Raw genomic sequence first — 22,722 nt, forward strand, 5'->3', positions numbered from 1 at the left:
TATACATATATACATAAAAGAGGTAGCTAAATAAGAGGCTAATTCAAATTAAAGAAAGATTTATTGAGGAAGTGATAAAAGATTCTGATGTAGATGCATTTGCAATATAGACTTGCACAAACTTCAAACATACATTTGGTTCTTGACCGATGAGTTATGGAATATTATTAATCATTAATTCAAAAACAAGTAGTTGCAGATCGTTAATGACGGCAATAAAGTAGGCGGGACCTGCTCTTATCTTTAGTAGTAAAGATACTGAAAATGTTGTCTTTTGATGAGTGAGATGATGAAAACAGAGATAAAAAATTTAAGGACGAAGAAGAAAACTAGCACATATACGGCCCGAGACATTAAGAAACGTTTCAAATTTCCTTAAGTAGAAGATGTATAGTAATTGGTACAGAAAAAATCGATATTTTACTTATCTACTCGGTATTTATAAATTTTAGGCGAAATCTTCATTGGACGCGTCCCGATCCGATCGAAATGGAAAGAGATTTCAGCTGCTCAGGTCTCAGGAATCGAACATTTATTTCGATCAGACTTATTTTTTTTTCTACGAAATCGGGAGATGGGGCTAGGTGCTTATAGTTCTGTTAAAAAAATATCAACATAATATTGAATACATCTAAAGTACATCGATTTAAGAAAATATTTCTAATAAAATAAACCTAGAGAAAAAAAAAAAGAAGAAAGAAATGCTTTATTTGAGAATGCCTAGACATATACTAACTGGATACAAAAACAATTTTTTTTACTACCTTTTCAATTTTCAAAAAGTAATCAACTATATACTACATCTAATATATTTTGATTGTTTATTTGTTTTCCTATTAGACAATTTTATTTTATTTGTTGTTCCTATATATATATATATACTACAATTTACCCGTTCATTCAATATGCTATTCCCCGTGTTTCACTTTCTCTACATCCCCTCTCCAGTGATCCGCAACACCCGTTTCATCCGTTACTTCAATTAAAAGAATTTATCATTAGATAGCAATATGAAAATAAATTAAAGATACAATAGTCCCAGCAGTAGATCATTAAAAAAAAACAACAACAAATAAACAATAAGTTAATAAAACTAATATATAAATTTAAAAAGCACATAAATGATTTGAAAGAAATTAATAAATAAGTTAAAACACAAATAAATAGGTTAAAAAGCTAAACTAAAACAAAAAACATAAAGAACAATATCAGAACTAATTCCCATGCAGGTGATATTTGATGCCCAGGGAGTCATTAACACATAAGTCTAAGAAGCTCCTTGATCTAATTGGTATTGTTCCACGAGATCCTAACTAGATAGTACAAGTGCCCAAGAGGAGAAAAAAGGAAGTTATCTCACCCCAATTTTTTATTACTTTAACGAAAACTATCTATAATTACTAGCCAAAATTCATGAGTCTGCCAAGTATAGGTAGGGGGAATAAAAAATTGCGGCTGTTTCAAAGCGATAAAAAAAAAAAATTTCATTAGGAGCTCTATATCCTAAAAAGTAGGAACAACACTAGAAAACCTAAGAGAACGTCTTTTAAAGAATAGTAAATTTGCTAAAATATGAGCTCTAATAGAGTTATTTACGTTAAAAATTTTTCGAGATTTAGCTTTTTAAAAAGCAACGTTTCAGAAAAATATTGCATGGGACGTACTGAAAGATCAGTACTTAGTGAATTTATTTTGAAAAATTAATAACTCAAAAACCATTTGACGTACAATGTCTATTATCACTCAAATTAAAGCTAGTTTAATGAGCTTTAAAGTAGTTTATGATGTTTATCTTCGTAGGAGTAATAGTTTACATTAAATTTGCTAAAATAAATTGAGTTATTGTTGTTCGGACAGATTTTCATTTGCCAAATTTATATTCATATATGAATATAATAAAAACTACTACCCCTACGAAGATAAATGTCATAAACTACTTTATAGAAAGTTAAATTTCCTTTATTTTGAGTGTTGGCAGACATATGTGCGTCTTATGGATCTAGAGATATATATTTTTCAAAAATCCAACATTTTATACGAACAACTAGAAATTAACATTTTGTGAGTTTATTTTGTCAAATATCATAAAAAATAATACTCCTACAAAGATAAACATAATTAACTGTTTTTAAGTCAATTTAACTAGCTTTAATTTGAGCACTGGCAGAAATCTGTACGTCCAATGGTTTCTGAAATGAAGTTTTTCATATTTATTGTCCAAACAACTATAAATCAATTTATTTTAGCCAATATCATGAAAACTACTATTTCTACGAAGATAAAGGTCATAAACTACTTTATAGTACAATAATTTAGCTTTAACTTGAGTGCTAATAGACATTTGTACTTCGAATGGTTATTGAGATATAGATTTCTCAAAATAGATTCATTAACTACTGATATTTCAGTACCTTTTTATGAAATGTTGCTTTATAAATTTTTATATCTCGAGAACTATTGGACGCAAATATCTCTATTATGGCTAATATTTCAGCAATTTACTCTTCTTTAAACAATGTTCTCTTAGATTTTCTAGTGTTGTTGGTAGTTTTTAAGATATAGATTAGATATAGAACTCCGAATGAAAAATTAATGTTTTTTTAAGGTTTTGAAACAGCCGCCATTTTTTATTTCCCTACCTATACTTGGCAGACTCGTCAGTTTTGACTAGTAATTATACATAGTTTTCATTAAAGTAATCAAAAATGGGTGAGATAACTTACTTGTTTTCTTCCCGGCTCTTGTAACATAATGTTTAATTTCAGGGCATTCGGCCATTCTGATCACGGAAGTTCCTGTTTCTCACAGGCATATTTATTTTTTTTTGGGTCTCTGAAATGGTGAACACCAATACTCTGTTACCTGCAATTGCCCAACGACTGCCATAGTACATCATTTTCTATATATTCAAAATAATATAAGATATACGAGCATAAAAAAAATACATCTGTTGATTAAAATATTTAAATTTATAGTGCAAAGATTCTAAGATAGTTAGTGTTACAAAATAGAAATCAGTGCTTTTTAAAGTAGATTTAATTTAAATTGTCTCGTAATAGTTTACTTTGCAATCGTGTTATATCGTATTTCCTAAGCAGCTTACCTCAAAAACGTTTAAATATGTTTTTCTTTGTTTTTATTGAATTACTTTTTCGATATATTAAAAAACTTCTCAGTGTACATTTACATAATAAACATACATTTATCTTTAAATTCTGTATATTAATGCATTCTTCTTCAATCTTTGAGTTTGTGATTCTTCAATCTCATACGATCTGTTGTATATGAATTATCCAATAATTGCTTACTATCTAGCGAAATATTATACATACGACTATATTCATCCGCTCATATTTTCGGGAATTTGTTTCCAATAAAGAAAAATATTTATATTCTCTTTTAAATTAAATGTTATCAAGTTGTTTCGTAGTTGATATATTTTTTTCATCCCTGCTAACAAGCAATAATGATTTGAGGGCTAATTATTTGAAATAAGCAAAATTAATGGTACTCTACTTTTTTTTTCTTTTTTTTTTTAACACGGTATCTAAGCCCTGTTAGTTAATTATGATGATAAGATATAGCTGATAAAAAAATAATCAATCGTAAATTGATATAAAGAGTTTAACCAAAATCGTTTCAAGTAAACACTATTATTGATTCCAAAAATAACCGAATTTGTTTTAGTGTAAACAGATTCTTCTTTGTATTTTTTCTATTGCCAACACCCGTATTTCAGGTAGGATACAAAGTGAAGAAATAAAAATATAGGTAGTTTAAAAATTCAGATAAATTTTTACTTCACCGAATATCATCAGTATTGGTCGAATCGGTCTTTAGTGCAGAAGAACGCATCCACCAGTAAATATCATAGTAAGTGAGAAAGAACAATTTAATCTGATGAATTATCATCGACGCTAAGAAATAATTGAGGTAAAACGTACGTTTCGACATCTATTTATTGTACAAATATTCAAAAATTCAAACGGTGAACCAGATATAAATCTATATTTGGAAGGAAGAAAGGGAGGAAATGCTATAGACTTTTTTATTCTGTTTGAAAATATTTTTACAGCACAGATTTGAATTTCAACAATGAAAAATATAATAAAAGTTAAAACATATATGAAAAACAAGTTAACACGAACTCTAGATTGAACTCTGGCGAATTGCAGGACGAACCAGCACTAAATCCATATAATTCTCTCTTGTCACGCGACAAAAAGAAATGAATTTAACTTCAGTCCCTACCTGAACCTTTGCTGCCACGAATATTGTGCATAGCATGCTTTTCTCTATGTATTCATCCAAGTGCCTTCAACTTCTTTTATTTCCTCAACTATCTAAACTGAAGGAAGGATATTGCTAGATGGAAAAATGATTTCCGTGATCCTACTCGATCTACAAGTTTCAGGGCTTCCGAGACCAAATAAATTGATGGATACAAGTCGTTCTGTCCTTGTTCTTTATTAAGTACCTTTTTTCGTCTTAAATAATTAAACTTTTTCGATAAAAGTTTAGAAATTGAAGCTTTTTGAGTTATAAAGAACACAAGTTGCAATAAAAGCAGAGTTCAAGTTTTTGTTTTTGAGCAAGGCGGTGCACAAACCATTTTGTGAGACTGTGTTTTTTTTGGAATCAAGGGACTTCAAAATATGGATTTCCCTCGAAATCTCTAATTCGCAATTTTTCACAATCGCAGCACTTTCCCTAATCCATAAAGAAACAGGTAAAAGCAAAAAATGTACAAAACCAAGAGCCTTTCTGATTTGTAATGGAAAAGGTTTATTTTTTTATGAAAAACAAACATTAAATCAAGTAATAACAACTTGAACTCTGCTTTTATTGCAACTTGTGTTCTTTATAACTCAAAAAGCTTCAATTTCTAAACTTTTATCGAAAAACACTAAATATACAAAACGAAAAAAGACACAGAACAAAGAAAAACAACAAAACAACTCGTACCCACCAAGTTAATGAGTAACGAAAGCCCTGAAAATTAAAGAACGAACCCTACAAGATAAAAGTTTAGAAATTGAAGCTTTTTGAGTTATAAAGAACACAAGTTGCAATAAAAGCAGAGTTCAAGTTGTTATTACTTGATTTAATGTTTGTTTTTCATAAAAAATAAACCTTTTCCATTACAAATCAGAAAGGCTCTTGGTTTTGTACATTTTTTACTTTTACCTGTTTCTTTATGCATTAGGGAAAGTGCTGTGATTGTGAAACATGCGAATTAGAGATTTCAAGGGAAATCCATATTTTGAAGTCCCTTGATTCCAAAAAAACACAGTCGCGCAAAATGGTTTGTGCACCGCCTTGCTCAAAAACAAAAAATCGTAAACTGAAATCATATGTTTATGGCACGTATATGCCTAGGATGTGATAGCAATGTTTTCGCTAAAATCGACCAACTGGAACGCTGTTTTATAGATGTCATTTTTGACAATTTTCTCCAAAATAACTATGAAGGTTTCGATTAAACTTGCCACATCAATCTTAAATTAAATGGTTTTTAATATCAGCTAGGTCTTATCCTCATTAGAATAGTCTGACGGGGCTGTTAAATGACAATTTTCTTAAAAACTTTTCATCTAAAATACATTTAATTTTGTTTATTTGAAAATAATAAGCTGTTCATATTATTAGCAATAATAAAAATTGAATAAATACAAAAAAATGTGTATATAACTAAAAGAGAAAAATGGAAAACAGAGGCATTCGGTTTGGACGGAAATGCCGAGACCTCCGGAACATGTCCGATTGCATTGCGACTTCGTTAAACTGCCATATTTTTTTCAGAAACTATATTCACTAATTAAACCTCTAAAAGCTCTTAAATATTTTTTATAGCAACAGAAAAATAAAAATTATCTGTTGATGATTTTCGTCTTCCCTGGTCTACGGGTATTTGTTTTTTCGAATATAACAAAAATGGCTTGTGCAATACTACAATCTACACAATACTTTGTACCGTATGTATGGTGGTAAGTGAAAGTAGTATGATGCGCGCACCATTTCAAATTTTTGTCAGAGATAATCCTCCACTCTCAAAAAACAGATTTAACCACATAACCACTGAAGGGCCTGGCACACACTTTATAAAGAAATGGTGGGCTGCATGCAGATTTCCTATTCTGAGATCTGGTTTGCGTCCGATATAGCGCAATAAACATATTTTTTCAATGATGTGCTCTTAGAAATATCCTTATCGTTTGCTATGGAGCAGGGTAGATAAGTGAATAAAGAGTTACGCGCCTGAATGAGTCCGGTTTTGACAAATAATTATTTAGTCTATTAAGCAGCCATGAGTCGACTTTTCCGTGGTTCAGGAACTCTCCTGAGGTAAGGTTCCATTAATTGGAAGAAATACCAGGTGATTGGGCGTGGTCTTGACTTAATCATCTCCTTGCCAAACCTTTGTTGTAGAAATATTTCTTCCTTACCCATATACTGGACCCAAGAAGATTTTATTACGGCAATGTTATTTTTTTTTATTAATATTAGCTGATAATATTTAGCAGCTATCATTTGATTTCGATTACGCCAGTTCGTTGAAAATGTCAATAACAGTTTCCTATTGACCAATGTAAACTGTAGAAATAAAAAGGGTAATAAAGAAAATATTATTGACACAATGGTGATAATAATATCACCAGTACAATTTTTCTGTAAAAGCAGCTTTCAACAAAGACTGAAGCCAGTTTTTGGCCTACACGAAAGTACCAAAACTACCTTAAAACATATTTATTTATGGACTAAGAATATTTTATTGCTTTATATGAAACAAATTTTAAATAAAATAAGTACAGGACTTCCTCCAAATTCATTTATAAAACACTTATATTTATCATAGGAATTCATGTTTGCTTGGGATACAAAAGTTATAGCCACGTTCTGACCTGATTATATCTAAACTAGGAACAGTTTATGCTTCAGTGTTCACAACCAATAATAAAACCCCTTATTAACATTTTTTCTAAAGTATCCAATTTTTTTTTTATTTAAATGGAAATTAGAGTGTTTGTTTACTTCTTAACAACCTAGGCATTTTTTTTTAATAGGTCTCTATTCGGATGTACGGACAGCACATATGCGGTGGAAGCATAATAGACCAACATCATATTCTCACTGCAGGGCACTGCATGAAAGAGTGAGTATAATTTTTTAAATAATTAGTTTAAATATAACTGTCAGAATTACTTAAGCAGGAGTTCCACGATGACAGTTACACTGAAAGCAATTCCAGCCAGTATGATTGTGTAACCTAACATTTGCTGTCGTACAATCAGGGTTGGTTTGATAGTTGATCTCACAGCTATCAATATCCTCGTCACCATGAAACCTTTATTTAATCGTGTAATTTAAATGATGCGCCAGAAATTAATTTTCTATCTATCAATACAAAAAATGCAATACCCAACCTAGCATCTTGATTTTTGTTTTTAATTAAAGGGTTACTTTAAATGTAATTGGCACTGGAAAAAGAAGCTATAAGTATTATTTTTAAAATAATAGCATACACTACTTTTTAAGTATCATATATCCGTCTATAAAGCAACTTCTGAAAATGTCATTAATTTCCCAAAAGTCGCTCTATAGAATAAATATTTTAATTGAGGATCTGATACCTGAGCACGTTGGGGCTAGGGTCCCGGAGTGTATCGTTGAGAATTCATGGGATCGATTACACCTGAGTCAGCAAATATTTATTTCGTGGCAGACCCAAAAAATGAATCTTGACATTCCCACTCTGGGACTGCGTAGGTTTTCAATAAAAGGGAAGTAGCTGATGAAACCAGGATTTGAGCCTCCTTACCTTAACAAATCTCGAAACTGCAGCGGCTCTTGTTCGATTCCGTGCTTTTATTTCGTGGCGGCCCAACGGAATGAAAATTCGACCCTCCCATACTGGTTAGGATAGGTTTTGCTATCTGTAGGATACGTCCATTCTCCTCTTCCCCAGATTTGAACATATAGAAAAAAAATATCCTAAATAATCCATGATGGTTCTCAGTAATTTTATAAATTGCAGTGTACAAAGTCCATGGATCCGGATTCGATGATTCATCCAGCTGTGACAGGTAATTATTTATTCTCTTACTGTAGCCATGAGTCAACCCTTTGGGTTCAGAGTCCTCTGGGGTCCACACAGCCCCATCTAGTGCGTACCCGTTATTGGAAGAAAATCTGGCGATAGAGTGTGATTCGGACCAAATCACCTACTTGTCCAACCGTTGGTCTAGTAACTGTACTCCTTACAAAGTACTGACCCCGATCCTTAATGGGTTAGAGCAGTGCAGAATTATATATATATATATATATTTATTTATTTATTTCTGGACCTCCACCCTGTCGAACTTCATGCAAATAATAAATAAAGTTTAGAAAATATATCTTTTTTTTCAGAGTGGTTTAATATGATATTGATCTAATTTAATAACTTGGTTAATATTCTAGAAACCAGAAGGAGAAAGCCTACATGAGCGTTTCGATGGGGCACACAAACATCAAGGAAAGGCAGACTCTCTACGCGGTAGACTCTGTCGTTGTCCACCCTGGCTTCGATGCAGATGCCGTGTTCGTCGTCAATGATGTGGCTGTCATTAGGGTAAGAATTTTTTCTTTATGGAATTTTATAATTGTTTAGCTCATGAGATCATTCTGTAATTTATATTTTATTATGCTTCTCAGACTCTGGGAGACACCTTAAATTATTCCTAATTTTATTTTGGAAAAATTAAAGTTAATACTACTATATTTAATAAATAGCTTCCTTTGGCATCTACATGACCAGAGCATTAGTCCAATTTACATGTGTTACTTTAGTAACAGGGTTCGTTATAGTAGCATTTGAAGGTGGTTTAACATCATCATTTATTTCCATCATTAAATGAGAACCCGCTATGATTTGAATACTTTTCTGAATCTATGCATTCTTTAACTAGAAGTTGCATTTCTTTCACCAAAATGTCTTCTGAGCATCCGTTTTTTAACGACTTGAGGAGGCTTGTAGAATTTGAAACTACCGAATGAAAGACGTGTTCATGTTTTATAATGAGGGATAGGGCTTTCCAGTTTGCATAAAATATACACTATTCAGTTCTGGTAGAATAAATTTCAAGTAAATGGGTTACCTGACGATTCCTCAGGCAATATGAAAGTTCGATTTAGAAGCTCTGGTAAACTAAAAACAGTCCTTTATAAATTTGTTGGTATACATGGAGGCGAGTTGCTTATACATGGTTTGTTGTTGGTATACGTGATTTCAAAAATACTAATAAAGAATAATGGGTTGGGCTTTTATTTGCACCTAATCGGTTGATGAATTCCTAGTAATTTTTATGAATTTTTTGATCGTAATGTGTAACTTATTTGTAAATGTTATATATTAACCATTCTATATATAAACCGTTACGTAATTGATTATAATGTTTTGAAGTTGAATGTGATTAATACAGTTCCTTTTTAAATTAATTGTTTTCTCCGATTAATCCCACACAGAATAATTATTATAAAAATCAACAAAAGAAATTATGTTACATTTCTTTATTTTACCTTTGTGTATAAAAATGCATTCGTTGGTGATCCAACTGTGGTAATGTTCTGTGTTCTCTCATTTTTATGTTTGTTTCATACAAGTTTTTGAAGTAATGATAATTTTATCATATAATAGTAAGGAGGAGTCTTTGTTTCTAAAAGTTCCTTTGCACCAAATGAAGCGTAATCATTCTATAAAGTTTAGCTTAGTTCAACGCTACGAACAACATGACAATGAATATTTCATTCTTGACAGCAGGCATCTTCAATAATTTTGTTATCTTTCTGTATCACATTTCCTTTGAACTTATTTCTTTTTTATTTTCTCAGCTAAGGGCTAAGATACCTGTAAACAACAAAACAGTGAAAATAATTGGATTAAGCCCAAAGCCACCAGAGGAAGGCAAAATGTGTACTGTAAGTGGATGGGGCGCAATTAAACAAGTAAGTTTATTATTACAAAAAACAACTTTTTATGGTATTATATTTTTCTCATTAAATAATATTTCATTTAGTAGTAATTGTATTGATCCAAGACTGATGCGCTAAAGTAAACAGTAAAAAAAGGAAAGTCACAGATCATCGGATTTTTCTTTCAAATTCTCAAAGTGAAACGATTAAAGGGTTAGAAAATACGACCATAGCAGTTTAAAGACAAGTGTTTAGTGCCAAATTTCGTACAAAGCATTAGCAGCGTCCAAGAATTCAGCTACTACAAGCACCTTTCGATCTAAATGTCATTCAGTGATAATTTATGGGTCTCTGAATGTAATACTAGATAGCAGAACCGGTGGTCTGCATTGTTTCTAATGTTATTTATAACGCAAGCTTTTTATAATGCTCTGTCGATTTTAATTTTAAATTTTAAAAACATATCCAAAAGAAGCTTGACTGGCTTGGTCTGGAGAGTGTTCTCTAAAATTTGTCGTTACCTATTATAGGCGTGTTTAAGTACAATAACCTCTTTTAATAATGTTACACCACAATTTTCGAATTTTTTAGTTGTTCTCATATTTTCATATTTGTGGGATTTTCAAATTATTGGAGAATGTTCCACTACCCTTACTTTCCCCTCCACTCATAACGATGTTCCTGCTTTCAGTTCCTCGCTCAGGAAATAAAGCCGATGGAACGGAATATGACTGTTCTGAAGATTTATAAGAATTACTATAGGCTATATTCGAATTTATATGCTTACTAGCAGGGATGGCATACACATACTGTTTTTATAATACACATTGCCGAATCAGTTTTGTTGGAGGCAGTTGGGGAGAAAAAAATAAAATGAGTAAATCAAAAAAAAAAAAAATGAAATGGGGAGAAAAAAATAGTTTTATTTGCTAACGATGCAAGGGTATAACACTTTTAATAAAATTTATTCAATAAAATTCGTTTAATGACAACTGCGGGTAAGAATTAATTCAATTTAAGGATTAGATATTCAATCTAAGGATTTTGCCAACAGTGATTACTGAAGTCCTGTTAGGGTTTTACTTTGAACTGCCAGTTTCTAAACATAGTTGCTGAACCTAGTTTCTCGTTATACCAATGGATACCACCAATTTCTCTAGAAATCTTTTCTTTTCGTACGGAGGGTTGGAAAAACACCTTTACTCTTCATTGTTAGCCCTGAAAGGTTTCGTAGGATCAATCATACCACAACAAAAAATGTAGTTGTATTAATTGTAAAATTATAAGTTCTTCATTATGTGTGAAATCTACACACTTTTTTTTCTCGTATATAATTTTATTTAAAACATATTTTAAAGAATATTATTAGGCTAAGAGTTTATAATATAGTATGACATATATGGAGTTTCATACTTTTTAAAATAAGTGCTCCATGATCCATCACTCTATGATTGGGATTATGATAATCACGTTCACGCTGATTGATTGTTTTGTACATGTTCCAGCCTGACCCTACCATATCAAGAACCGAACTCTCAAATACTCTGCGAGCAATCGCCATTCCCATCACCAATTACTATCAGTGCGCCCGGGTCACAAACAGCTCCCGTGGAGTGGTCTGTGCTGGGTACATGAACGGGGGCAAGGACGCCTGTCAGGTAAGCTACTAAAAGGAGAGCAAAGAAATTACATTTTTATGATTAATTAAACGTCATCCATTATTTTACCATTATAATATCCTTCCCTCCTTTTCATTTAAATGCTTGGAAAAACATTACCAAAGTTAATTTATGTTTCTTTAAAAATAAATTATAGTTACTAATCATTTTTTTCGTAAACATCTTCTAAATTATTTAAATTGCAAGTTCGACTTCCTGTGCGGATGGTCCGAGAATTGAGAATAGTAAAATACTACAATTGCCGTTATAATATCCTTCCCTCCTTTTCATTTAAATGCTTGGAAAAACATTACCAAAGTTAATTTATGTTTTTTTTAAAAATAAATTATAGTTACTAATAATTATTTTCGTAAACATCTTCTAAATTATTCAAATTCCAAGTTCGACTCCCAGTGCGGATGGTCCACGAGTTGAGAATAGTAAAATACTAAAATTAGATTTTTTTTTTTTGATAGATAGATTTATTTATTGATAGATATTACAATCTGCCACACAGTTGTGGGCAATAATAGTGATGAATGATCTCATACATACTAAAATAAAAAAATAATAAATAAATAAAATAAATTTTTAAAAACTCTCTTAAAATATATACAAACAAAAGAATAGACAAGATGAACATAATCAAACAATCTGTATGTAAAATAAATACATAAAATAACATAATGATCAAATAATATATACAATCGACCTGAGGATCCCTGAGCCCACTCTACCCCCCACGTGTGAGGGGTAGAGCAGAGCTCAAAAGATCCCAGTGCATCCCTCTTGCCGCATCACTGGTAATGAGCCAGTGGAGGCTGAGCAAGTGCGCTAAAGCCGCAAACACACAATTACCATTAATATTGCTATATGAACCAATAATATTAGTTTTCATTTTTTATACAGGGTGATTCAGGAGGACCTTTAGTCTGCAACGACACTCAATACGGCATAGTGTCCTGGGGTGACGGTTGTGCCAAACCCCTGAGCCCTGGAGTTTACACTGATGTCTCTTACTTCGCCGATTGGATCCGCAACCATAGCTCTGCGTTTCCAATGCCTCCAGTGTCTAGCGCAGTCCTCCTACCTGTCCTCGTCAATTTATTCAGGATTCTCTAGCAATCCTATAGTCTGTTCAGTGCAACTTGAGAAATCTTATGAATCTTGAAAATTTGTGTCCTGTGATATTACTCTACTTTTCTCATTAGTGTGAATAGTAATTTTTAAAAAAGACCATGAAAATGACAAAACGTTTTATTAACTTGACTTGTGTCATTAACATCTTGATGAAGTATCAAGTTTCACCGTACAGACTATAGCATGCTACCATGGTTGAGACATAATTTATGTATTACAAATACCTTTGCAGTATTACATTTTTTTATGACAAAAAATAGCGAAGAATATTACTGACTCCCGATAGTTCCAACACCAATTACCATTAAGGGACTGATCTAATCCTTACAAAGAAAATTTCCAAATAAAAACAAAACAAAAAAATAAACAGAATTTGTGACAAAGTATTAATCACTCCGTGATAAATGCTAAGTTTTGATGTCCTAAATATCAACTTAAAAATTTGAGTGACTTGACCCCTCTGGAAAACTGCTAAAGTGCTATTTGCTAAAGAAAGATAATCGATGCTCTTTTAGCAAATATGCGTGTTCTAATGCTTGATTGATTTCATTTCACTTAATACAAAAATAACTATAAAATAAGAATTAATCTATTCAGACTGTTTTGAAAGGATGGACTACATCAATAACCAATTGAAATGAAAACGCCATTATGACCTGCTTAACGAGTTTTACATCGTTTACAAAATTAGTACATCTTTTAGCTTTGGAGGAAGGAGTATAATGGAGGGGTTAAGCTAGTAGCAAAAGTGAAGCCAAAAAGGCAGTCCTTATGATGGACCCAGGGGCGTGGAAAAGGAATAGGGCGAAGAGTACGAACTCATTATTGGCTGTCTTCTGTTTAAGTTTAAGTTACAATGGTGGAAATTCCTATTATCCTCAATGTAAAACTTAGCTCCAACGGCATAGCCTTTTGGCTTCACTTTTGCTATGGAGGAAATTATGTTTGAGCAGATACCTGACTTTACTAGAGTTTAATATTAATTGAGTTTCTCGAGTTTCATACACTTAGCACGATTAACATACTCAGATTAGGTTTCATGAATACCCATTTCGCGATTATCTCTAATTGGATCTTTCAAAGTGATTTTCCAGATCTCAGTGTTCTATAATATATTTTTAGAAAATTTCCAAGGGGATAAAATACAACTGAGTGAACCAACTGAATCATTAGCAGCTTGGAAATGTCACAGGTGTGCTTTGTTCAAAGAGATTTTTTTCTTTTTCTAGCAAACATGAAACAAATATAATAATATTCACTGTACTCCCGTTAGAATATCGGAAAGCGATATTCTAAGCATAAGCAAGCTTGTCAAGTTAAGATATAATCAATCATACTCGCCACAACTAATTCCAAATGATTAATCTCTTAAAATGTTTTTGTTTCTCTCGAGTTAAACACTTTATTGTCAAATATTCTGGAAACTGAAACAACCTATTTGTATTTGTATTTTTGTGCTTACATGTTTTTAAATTCTATTTATTTATTATTCTCTGTTTTATTATTTATTTATTTGTCATAAATATGATTTGTTACCTCTAGTTTTAATTAATTGTTATGCTCTTAAACTCCATTCATATTATTTATTTGTTAAACGATTATTGCTTGCTTACAACTAGTTACTTTAAGCTATGTGAAATCAGTTATAAATTCAGAAATATATAAAAACCTCTCTCGAAGCTCTACGCTTTGGAAAAGTATTATTTAATTTTCATTTTATAATATGGGATTTTATCATTGTATTTAATTAAAACTACGTATTTTTTGAAGATTATATCTTCTGTTCGCCTTGCGTCCCTTCCCTTCCTCTTAAATACGAAATATAGATTGCTTGTACCGAATAAGGTTGTTATACAGTACTGAAATGTTACTCTGATTTTACACAGAAATTCTTTCTCTAAATGCCTCTAAAAAAAAAAAAAATCTTTCAAAAAAAAAGTTTAATGTGCTCATTCACTTCATTCATTAAGCCAATTTTTTCGTATTCCTAAATTCCCATAATCCGATCTGATGTAAGGACTAGTTTTGTTTATTCCTATAGTTATTACTAATTGAAGTAACTATCCCATTAGACTGTATGCTCATTATTATGTTTTTAGTAATATACAAGCGACACTCCAAATGGTGGCCTAGGGTGTACTCAGCTCTACACTATGATCTATTATGGAAGGTATAACCTGCACGACTAGCTGCACTCGTTGAAAAAAGATAAAGAAAGCTCCAACGGATTCATTTCAGTTCAAAAGTCCTTTTTTAGTCGGGCTATAAATTCTAATAAATAAAATTCACTTTATGTTGTCAGATCCTGGCCGAAAACAATTGTCTACTATTTCCTCACTATGTATTTAATAATAAATAATTCAAACAATTACTTACGCACATAAATTCATACTAATAGTAATAAGATTTATTTTATGATTCCTTGCCATACATTTAAATTTATAATTCCTTTATTTTAAATATATTTTATATTTTAACAAGTTATATAGTACAAACACATATTATCCACAGAGTCTAAAATTTATATAGCTTGACAGGCTCAATACTTGATTCATATTTCGTGAGGTTTGAGAATTTCTAAATGAATCTTATAGTTCTTAGTTATGTAAAAATAAAGTTTCTTTTGGTAGTTAAGTCGACATTGTAACTTCTAGTTCTTTTCTCGGTCACATAACTCTGGAATTTCTAATAAAAAGAGATTTTTCAATGAAGGTTCCTTTTTAAGAATCTGCTTTTTAAGGGATAAAGCGGTAATTTTTACGATTTGACTCATGATGGCGTAAATCGCTCAAAACCACCAACAATTCATTAGCGGTTTTAGACGATTTTCAGGATAACGGTAGGGGGAATAGGGGAAACTAGTTTTCAAATCCAATTTTTCGTAAGAACACGTCATCAAGATGGGACGATTTTGTACACACGGGTCTACTAAATGCTTAGGAAAGTTTCGAGTGAAGTGCCGTTTGGTCCGAGTTAGTAATTTCTTCCAATAATGCTACAATGCCCTTAATCTGGATATCAAAAGAAACTTCAATTACTGTTACTTAGATGTAACGAATATCATTTCCAAAACTATCGAAGAAGTACAAGCGTTAATCGTACGCGTTGAAAGTCAGAACAATGTGATTACATAAGTTGGTTTTATGTCACAAGGCTACCCAACACTTCCTCTCAGATAACCTTTGCTGGACGTCAAAAGATATTCAATTTTGGGTCTTTTTAGTGTACAAGAGAATATTCAGCTTGTGTTCTGTATAAATATATGTCTTTGGTATTTAATTAATTTATTTCCTCGTAGAAAGTATTTCGAAATTCTCTTTGTCATTCTTATGTTTAAACTATATTCATCAATTAGACACATAATGCGTGCAAGTAAAATTAACAACCTCATTTGTATGGCTGTAATCAATCCCCGCTTCATTGCGGGAATGGCAATCTCGAAAACCACTTTCCTTGATAATTAGTGCGGTATTTTTATAAAAGAAGTTCATTTAAAACTGACTATCGATTTAAACGCGTCAATGTAACATAAAACGACACTCTTCTTTCATTGCTTAAAATTCACATAACAGACATTGCCTTGGTCATATATAACTTGATTTTCTTTACAAATCATCTTTAGAGAACCATATTGTTTCTGACTGTGTACGTCTTTTAACACAAATAAAATTAAAGTACATAGTTTTTATGATGAGTAACGTTTATTTAATGGTAAACTTTATCTATGGTCACAATTACACAGGTATCAGCTGTATAAGTTTATAAGAGCTATAAACCTTTAAAAAAATACAATAAAAGCCATAAATTCGGCCAACCTTTTCAGAAGATAAAAGTTTTTACCTTATTATTTATTTATTTTTTTTTATGAAAATAAATAGCGTAAAAATATACAAATAAATGAATATATAAATCGAAAAAATTTTACATCAGTTTTGCTTCCTCCAAGCTTTTACGTCATCACTTGTCATATTTTTATGGTAAATATGACATGCATTACTGAGGGGTGTTTTTCGTTTTAAAAACTATTTAAATAAATACCCCGTCACTTTGATTAGTAATATCTAGAACACTATTGGGTCTAAAGAAAAAAAAGTTGGTTATATTTTTATACATATATCGTCTTCATCAAATTCGTACATAGTTACTTTTACCAAAATAGCTTCTTTATTCTCAAAAGTAACTAAAATATGCTTTTTATTGTAAAATTGAAATGCTGACATATATTAAAACGGTGACAATACCGGTAATAGGTATATGATGAAATACACTTGAAGAAATGGAGAAATTTTAAGTATTTGAGGTCTGTGGTAACTAGAAAAAACGAAAAATCTGTTGACTTGATCTTCTACTGTTAAAACATGGCCTCTTACATTATGGGAGGAACAGCACCTTAAGGTTTTTGAAAATAAACAATTGCCTGAAATATTCGGACTCAAAAAGGATAAGTTAACTGGTGAATTAAGAAGGATATTGAGATGAAAGGCACCTTTCATCATTAAAATTTATTATATACCATTAGATTCTGTCATGTACTTTCAAACATATTCAATAGACCACCGTATTTACTGATTTATGCAAATTAAATAATATCTCTAAACAATTTGGAAGTTTCCAGCGCTTCCATCTTGACCACCTCATTGGTAATGAAAGCCACTGGAGGCAGAAAGAGGGCGCTTGCCGCAATCAGTCTGGATTTCAGTACAAAATCAGGCCACTCCCAGGTGGGATTTTCTGGTTATTGAAAAGTCAATAACTGGTGCACTTATCCTAATTATTTACACTAAGTCTCTGTGCACCTGCCGTTTCAAAGAATGCAGAGATGGACGAATATGGTTTGGGCTAGGGGTTAGGATTATAAGTAAGTTTCTCATAAAATGTGGTAAATTTGAATTTACTTATTAATAAGGTCTGAGACAAATAGGATATTAAGGTATGATGTAGGGTATTGTTGGATACATAGTCTGGAGCATTGACTACTGCTCGGAGGATTTTGAACTGATAGGATTGAAGGCATTAGATAATTGAATTTTTAACTGTCTTTTTTTTTTTTTATTTATTGGCATATACAACTGTGTATATATACAGCTAGTAAATTTGAAGTAAAATCAAAATGATACAGGCATGTAGAGAAACTACCCATTGGTAGCACTCTAAAAACATTTTTACAATATAAGGTCTCGAGGGCATCTTCTTTTTTTTTTTCTATTATCTTTATAAATAGGCAAATGAAATCACTAATCGACCGCCATTTTGAAATAAAAGGACGGTATAAATTACTATGTATTGGTCTTTTGACAATCCCGGTTATTATTAAGGTGTTTCGTCATCTGCCCCTATACCTGGTCAAGGTATCCTTATGCGAAGCTTTTAGCGTCCCCGGATATGAAAACATCTGTATTAAGTTTGTCACATTACCAGAGGCCCCTGAGAAAATTAGATTGGCTAACCTTTAAGTTTTCTAACAAAAATGACAGGTTTGACGAGGAACCAGAATCAAATTAACCAGGCGCAGGCCCTTCCTGGACATGTCAAACTTTTTCACCCATGAGGAGGGGGTCGCCTACCTCGGGAGCCTTCGATCACCGATAGCCAATGAGATAGGATTTTACAAAATAAGGTATCGCCCCAAAAGGGAAGTGGGAGAAAAGGACAGGAAATCTAGATCAGAAACAGAAACAGTCAAGGGGAAGACTTAGACGGACACACTCAACAGGAAGGCTTAGACGGGTGAGGACACAGTCAGGAGGCAGGCATAAAAGATGCACTTCGACCAGACGAAGTCGTGAGAAGGGCCACGAGACCTGGACATCCCTTATGAACGATACCTACGACACTACATCCCACGGCATCAGCAGCTATAATTATAAAATTAACCAATAAGTAATAATGTAATAATCTATATTTTATGGCAACCTTTATTTGAATCATTTTAATCATAATAACAAATTGTAAATAAATAATTAGATTCTTTATGTAGTTTGTATACTATTATATAACCCAATATACCACTTTTTATTATACTATATAATTAATGGTAACAACATTTTATAAATATAAAGGTATTTAATTGGTAAACTGGTAAACACAAAAAAAGCCTTTGGAAAAGAATCCAATCATAATAATAGTTTTTTAGGACTCAATATATAATTAATTAATTAACTTATTTTTGGATTATTGCCTTCAGCGATTATCCTGGCATCCCGATTAAATCTCAATAGCATTAGCAAAATGTTTATATTTCCTCATTAGCAGTAAAGGTAATCTTTAAAATTATCGCTCAATTTTGGCTTTTAATGAAGTATTAAGGCAGATATGACGTTGCGAATTAATATTTAAGGATAAAACTGTCAAAAATATGATTATATCCAAAAGTATTCACAAACATAAATCTGGCATATGCAAACAATTGCATGAAAGGGAAACGAACGGAAATGAGTGTTCACCATATTTTGAGTTAGTTTTGAACAATCCTCTGCTTAAAAAATACAGTAAAAAAAAAAAATCAATACTTACAAACTGGAAGTCATTTCGTTGCATGACTTCCTACTTAGTAGGTATTATACTGCTGTAATCGACTTGATGTAAAGTTATTTGTGGGGTTTCCATTTATCTCCCCTAATCCTTTGGTATTAATGCTGTTGACAGAACTATTTCACTGTGAAACACCTGTCAGATAAAACATTGTTGTATCCTTATATAATGGTCTCAGAGAAATATTTTTTATGCTTTTGCATACTGAAATGTTTTAATTATTGAAATATTTTAAGCAGTTGTTATTATAGGTACATAGGCATTGCCCCCCCAGATTAGTTGAGGGTTATAAGATGATACATCATGCTGATTCGTACAGATGTTACTTTAGGCCCCTACCTCGACTGAAACTTATCCGTTGGGGATTCTTTTATATCTTGAGCGAGCGTGAAAATGTAAATGCGGCAAATGTTAAATTTTTATTTATTTATTAACAAATAAATATCAATATATTATTAATATGGTTTCACGAGAACTTTTGTAACTAAGTTGGGACATGAATTGTTGGTATTCGAGATTTTCAAAATGACCCCCATATATTTTAAAGCTTATTGTCAATTACTCTTAAAGAATTACACGTAGCCGAAATATCACAATAAACTAATTGATTGTGCATTTAATTCTCTTCAATTGGAGCCGTAACAAAGTTATTTATGTTCAATAATGCCCGAGATACAGTTTTTCAAATACAATATTGTTAAAAAAAAAAAAAAAAAAAAAAAAAAAAAAAAAAAAAAAAAAAAAAAAAAAAAAAAAAAAAAAAAAAAAAACAATTTTGATAGGATTTTCCAATATACTTTCGATCTTGGAAGTATTCCCAGAAGTTTACCTTTATCTTAAACGTTTTATAAAAACTGGCCTCTCTAACTAAATAGTGCTTATAAGCAATTCTATGTATCAAAATTGTGAAATTATGGACTATTATTAGTAAGTTATTGTAAGTGCCTCGCAAAAATGCCTTTCCCCACAAAAATAATTGTTAAGAGCATTATTATTAATCTGTTGTTCCCTACAATCTGATTTATGTTGTATCTTTATAATTATAATATAGAACATTTTTCCCTTCCTCATTACCGAAGGTGGGGGTATGTATGCATGAAAAAAAAAAGTTATTTCCTCAGAATCGAAAATTTGCAACCGCATTTTACGCTATAGACATCAAGAAACAAATTTGTATCTATGTATCAGTCAGCCTGTTTATCTCTTTATTCATTTATTCCCCTTTCCTGGATATTTCTGACGTATGGAGGTGGAGAGGGAGTTATCCTGCAGGATACCAATCCATTTTAACCAGTGTGGAAAGGCCAAGATTTCATTCCTTGGGCCACCACGAAATAAAAGTCAATCACCCCGGGAAACATTCGAACCGTCAACGCTGCAGACTCTCTGATGCCTTATCTCCCTCGGCTACAAACGATCTTGTCTTTTTATTCGTCTGATAATCGGCCTGATTGTCGATTTTGAAGAAATTTTCAAGGAGTGTGTGGGTAAGTGTCTAGTTAAGTCCCATATCGATTTGAAATGATTCCATCCATCTCTTTTCCTTACGCACGAGTAAGGCCTAGTGCCCATTTCTTAAATGGCCCATTCGATATATCCCAAATTTGGGTGACTGTTGTGGATTAGTGTAAAATAAGTCTAGTGTTCATTTCTTCGGATTACACAGACTACTTTCACTTAATCATGCCCAGACGGTACAGGTCTCGCCTCTCTACTTCTAACTAGGGACCCTAAATACACGAAAGTAATTTTACTTTCAAGTGTGTAACTCCCAAAAGCAACAATGGGTGATGATGGCCGTTGAGAGCTGGCAAGCATCTTTTGGTCATCGCCTGGTTTATTTTCAAACCCATCTTCTGTTCTGCTGCTAATGATATTTAAAGAAAGTTAGATAGTCATAAAAACAAACTGGTTTGATAGTATTTTTGTGGTGACAAAATATAACATATGTTTCAACAAAATAAAAAATTGTAAATAAACACTCAGGATGTCATCGCAGGGAACTTCATAATAATAATAATAAAAAAAAATCATACCAAAGTTAGTGAGATGTGCTATGCTTTTTTTTATTACGAAGCTACTTCGTAAGGATCGTTTGGACGTCCTCGTAGTGGTGGGCGCGGTTGCCATTCTCTCTACTGAATATGCTTCTTAGTTATTGAGGACTGAAAAACATATTTGTTGACTTCTCCAAAAGTAGCCAACAACTGGTCGTGTCGAATCACCGTCTTTAACAGCTGCGGAAGGGCTTTGATCTGAATTATGGTTGCGGTGACTGCTCACTTAAAGTTAGGATCTCTGGCGTGATACCATCTATTCTTAAGGGTGCATCGGCATTCCCTTTAATATCCATGAAGGTCGAATTTGTTTGTTCATTACCTAGATGTTCAAACATATTTGTTTATATGAACTCTACTGGAAATTTACCTGTTAAATTAGTTCTTGTTACCACCATCTGCATTCCAATTAGCACAGTGTGAGGTTTTGTTTATCTAACGCTGTTTAATCACTGAAATGTTGGTCGAATTCTAAACGAATGGCTGATGAATTCTGCTTTTTCAAATGATGAGCTTTTTTGCTTCGAGTCGATCAACATTGTTCATTGCTTTTTAAATAGTGAAATTTATTAAACGAAGGCAGTAGACAGTCCAGCTCATTGACTCCATCTGGCCGGCGTGAATTGGAAGAAACTTAACCGGGGCCAGTACCCGTTCATACGTAGCAACTCGACTTGATCCAGTTGGGCAAAAAAGCATGGAGACATGCGGGTCTTAAAAAAACATGACAACCAGGGAACATTTTCAGTAGATCTCTGTAATCAGTGTGATCTTCCAATCTCAATTCCTTTACCAGCTGAGATGAGGTCTCTGACGAATTTGAGATTGACCATTTCCTCATCCATTTTCTTTCATTGTCTAGTTATTCTTGTAGCACTTCACAAGATTCACCCTCTTAATCACGGCTCAAATTGCTCAAAATGTTAGATAATTCAATGCAGAATGGCCTTAACGACACGATCATCTTCATTGTGTTTCGTCCAACTGAAGCCAGTGGAGTGGCTACCTCTAAACGGGTATACGTTTGCTTGGCCCGAGTCAGCTGGTTCCCAATTCGCGGATTAAGGGAAGTGCGTGCGGCTACTATGATTCCTGATTTATTTATTATATTTTATTTGTAAGACCCTCCCCCCTTGAGTTTCAAATGCACATGATGCTCACAATGCAATATGAGCTTCAAAAATAAGTTGTGGCCTTGAGAATCAAATCGTGATTTAGACTGCTTAGGTTTTATCGTAGTTTCGCTTATGGACGATTACTGAATTTCTAACAAATATGATCACTTAGTTCACCAACTCGTATTCAACATCTTAAGATGAATATATCCAGGGACACGTGGACTAACTGTCCAGACGAAATTATTCACCCACTGTTGTCAATCATAT

At 32.4% G+C, this 22,722-nt stretch overlaps 1 protein-coding gene across 2 annotated transcripts in view; it reads left to right on the top strand.

Annotated features, from left to right (window-relative positions):
- Positions 1 to 15,224, top strand: part of LOC106680982 (trypsin-2) — an 18,873-nt gene extending 3,649 nt beyond the window's left edge. Inside the window, exons 3-7 of one of the 2 annotated variants that reach the window (XM_014421055.2) lie at positions 7,065 to 7,153; positions 8,461 to 8,611; positions 9,871 to 9,984; positions 11,457 to 11,609; positions 12,519 to 15,223. In XM_014421055.2, coding sequence (XP_014276541.1) covers positions 7,065 to 7,153; positions 8,461 to 8,611; positions 9,871 to 9,984; positions 11,457 to 11,609; positions 12,519 to 12,731 — 720 coding nt within the window. In that variant the 3' untranslated portion in view covers positions 12,732 to 15,223. Of the gene's footprint in view, positions 1 to 7,064; positions 7,154 to 8,460; positions 8,612 to 9,870; positions 9,985 to 11,456; positions 11,610 to 12,518 lie in introns of both variants that reach the window. The other variant, XM_014421056.3, reaches the window with a different exon arrangement.
- Positions 15,225 to 22,722: the final 7,498 nt, after the last annotated feature.

Source organism: Halyomorpha halys, unplaced genomic scaffold (assembly GCF_000696795.3).
Source record: "Halyomorpha halys isolate HHAL.00 unplaced genomic scaffold, Hhal_1.1 Scaffold302.1, whole genome shotgun sequence".
NCBI classification, from domain to species: Eukaryota; Metazoa; Arthropoda; class Insecta; order Hemiptera; family Pentatomidae; genus Halyomorpha; species Halyomorpha halys.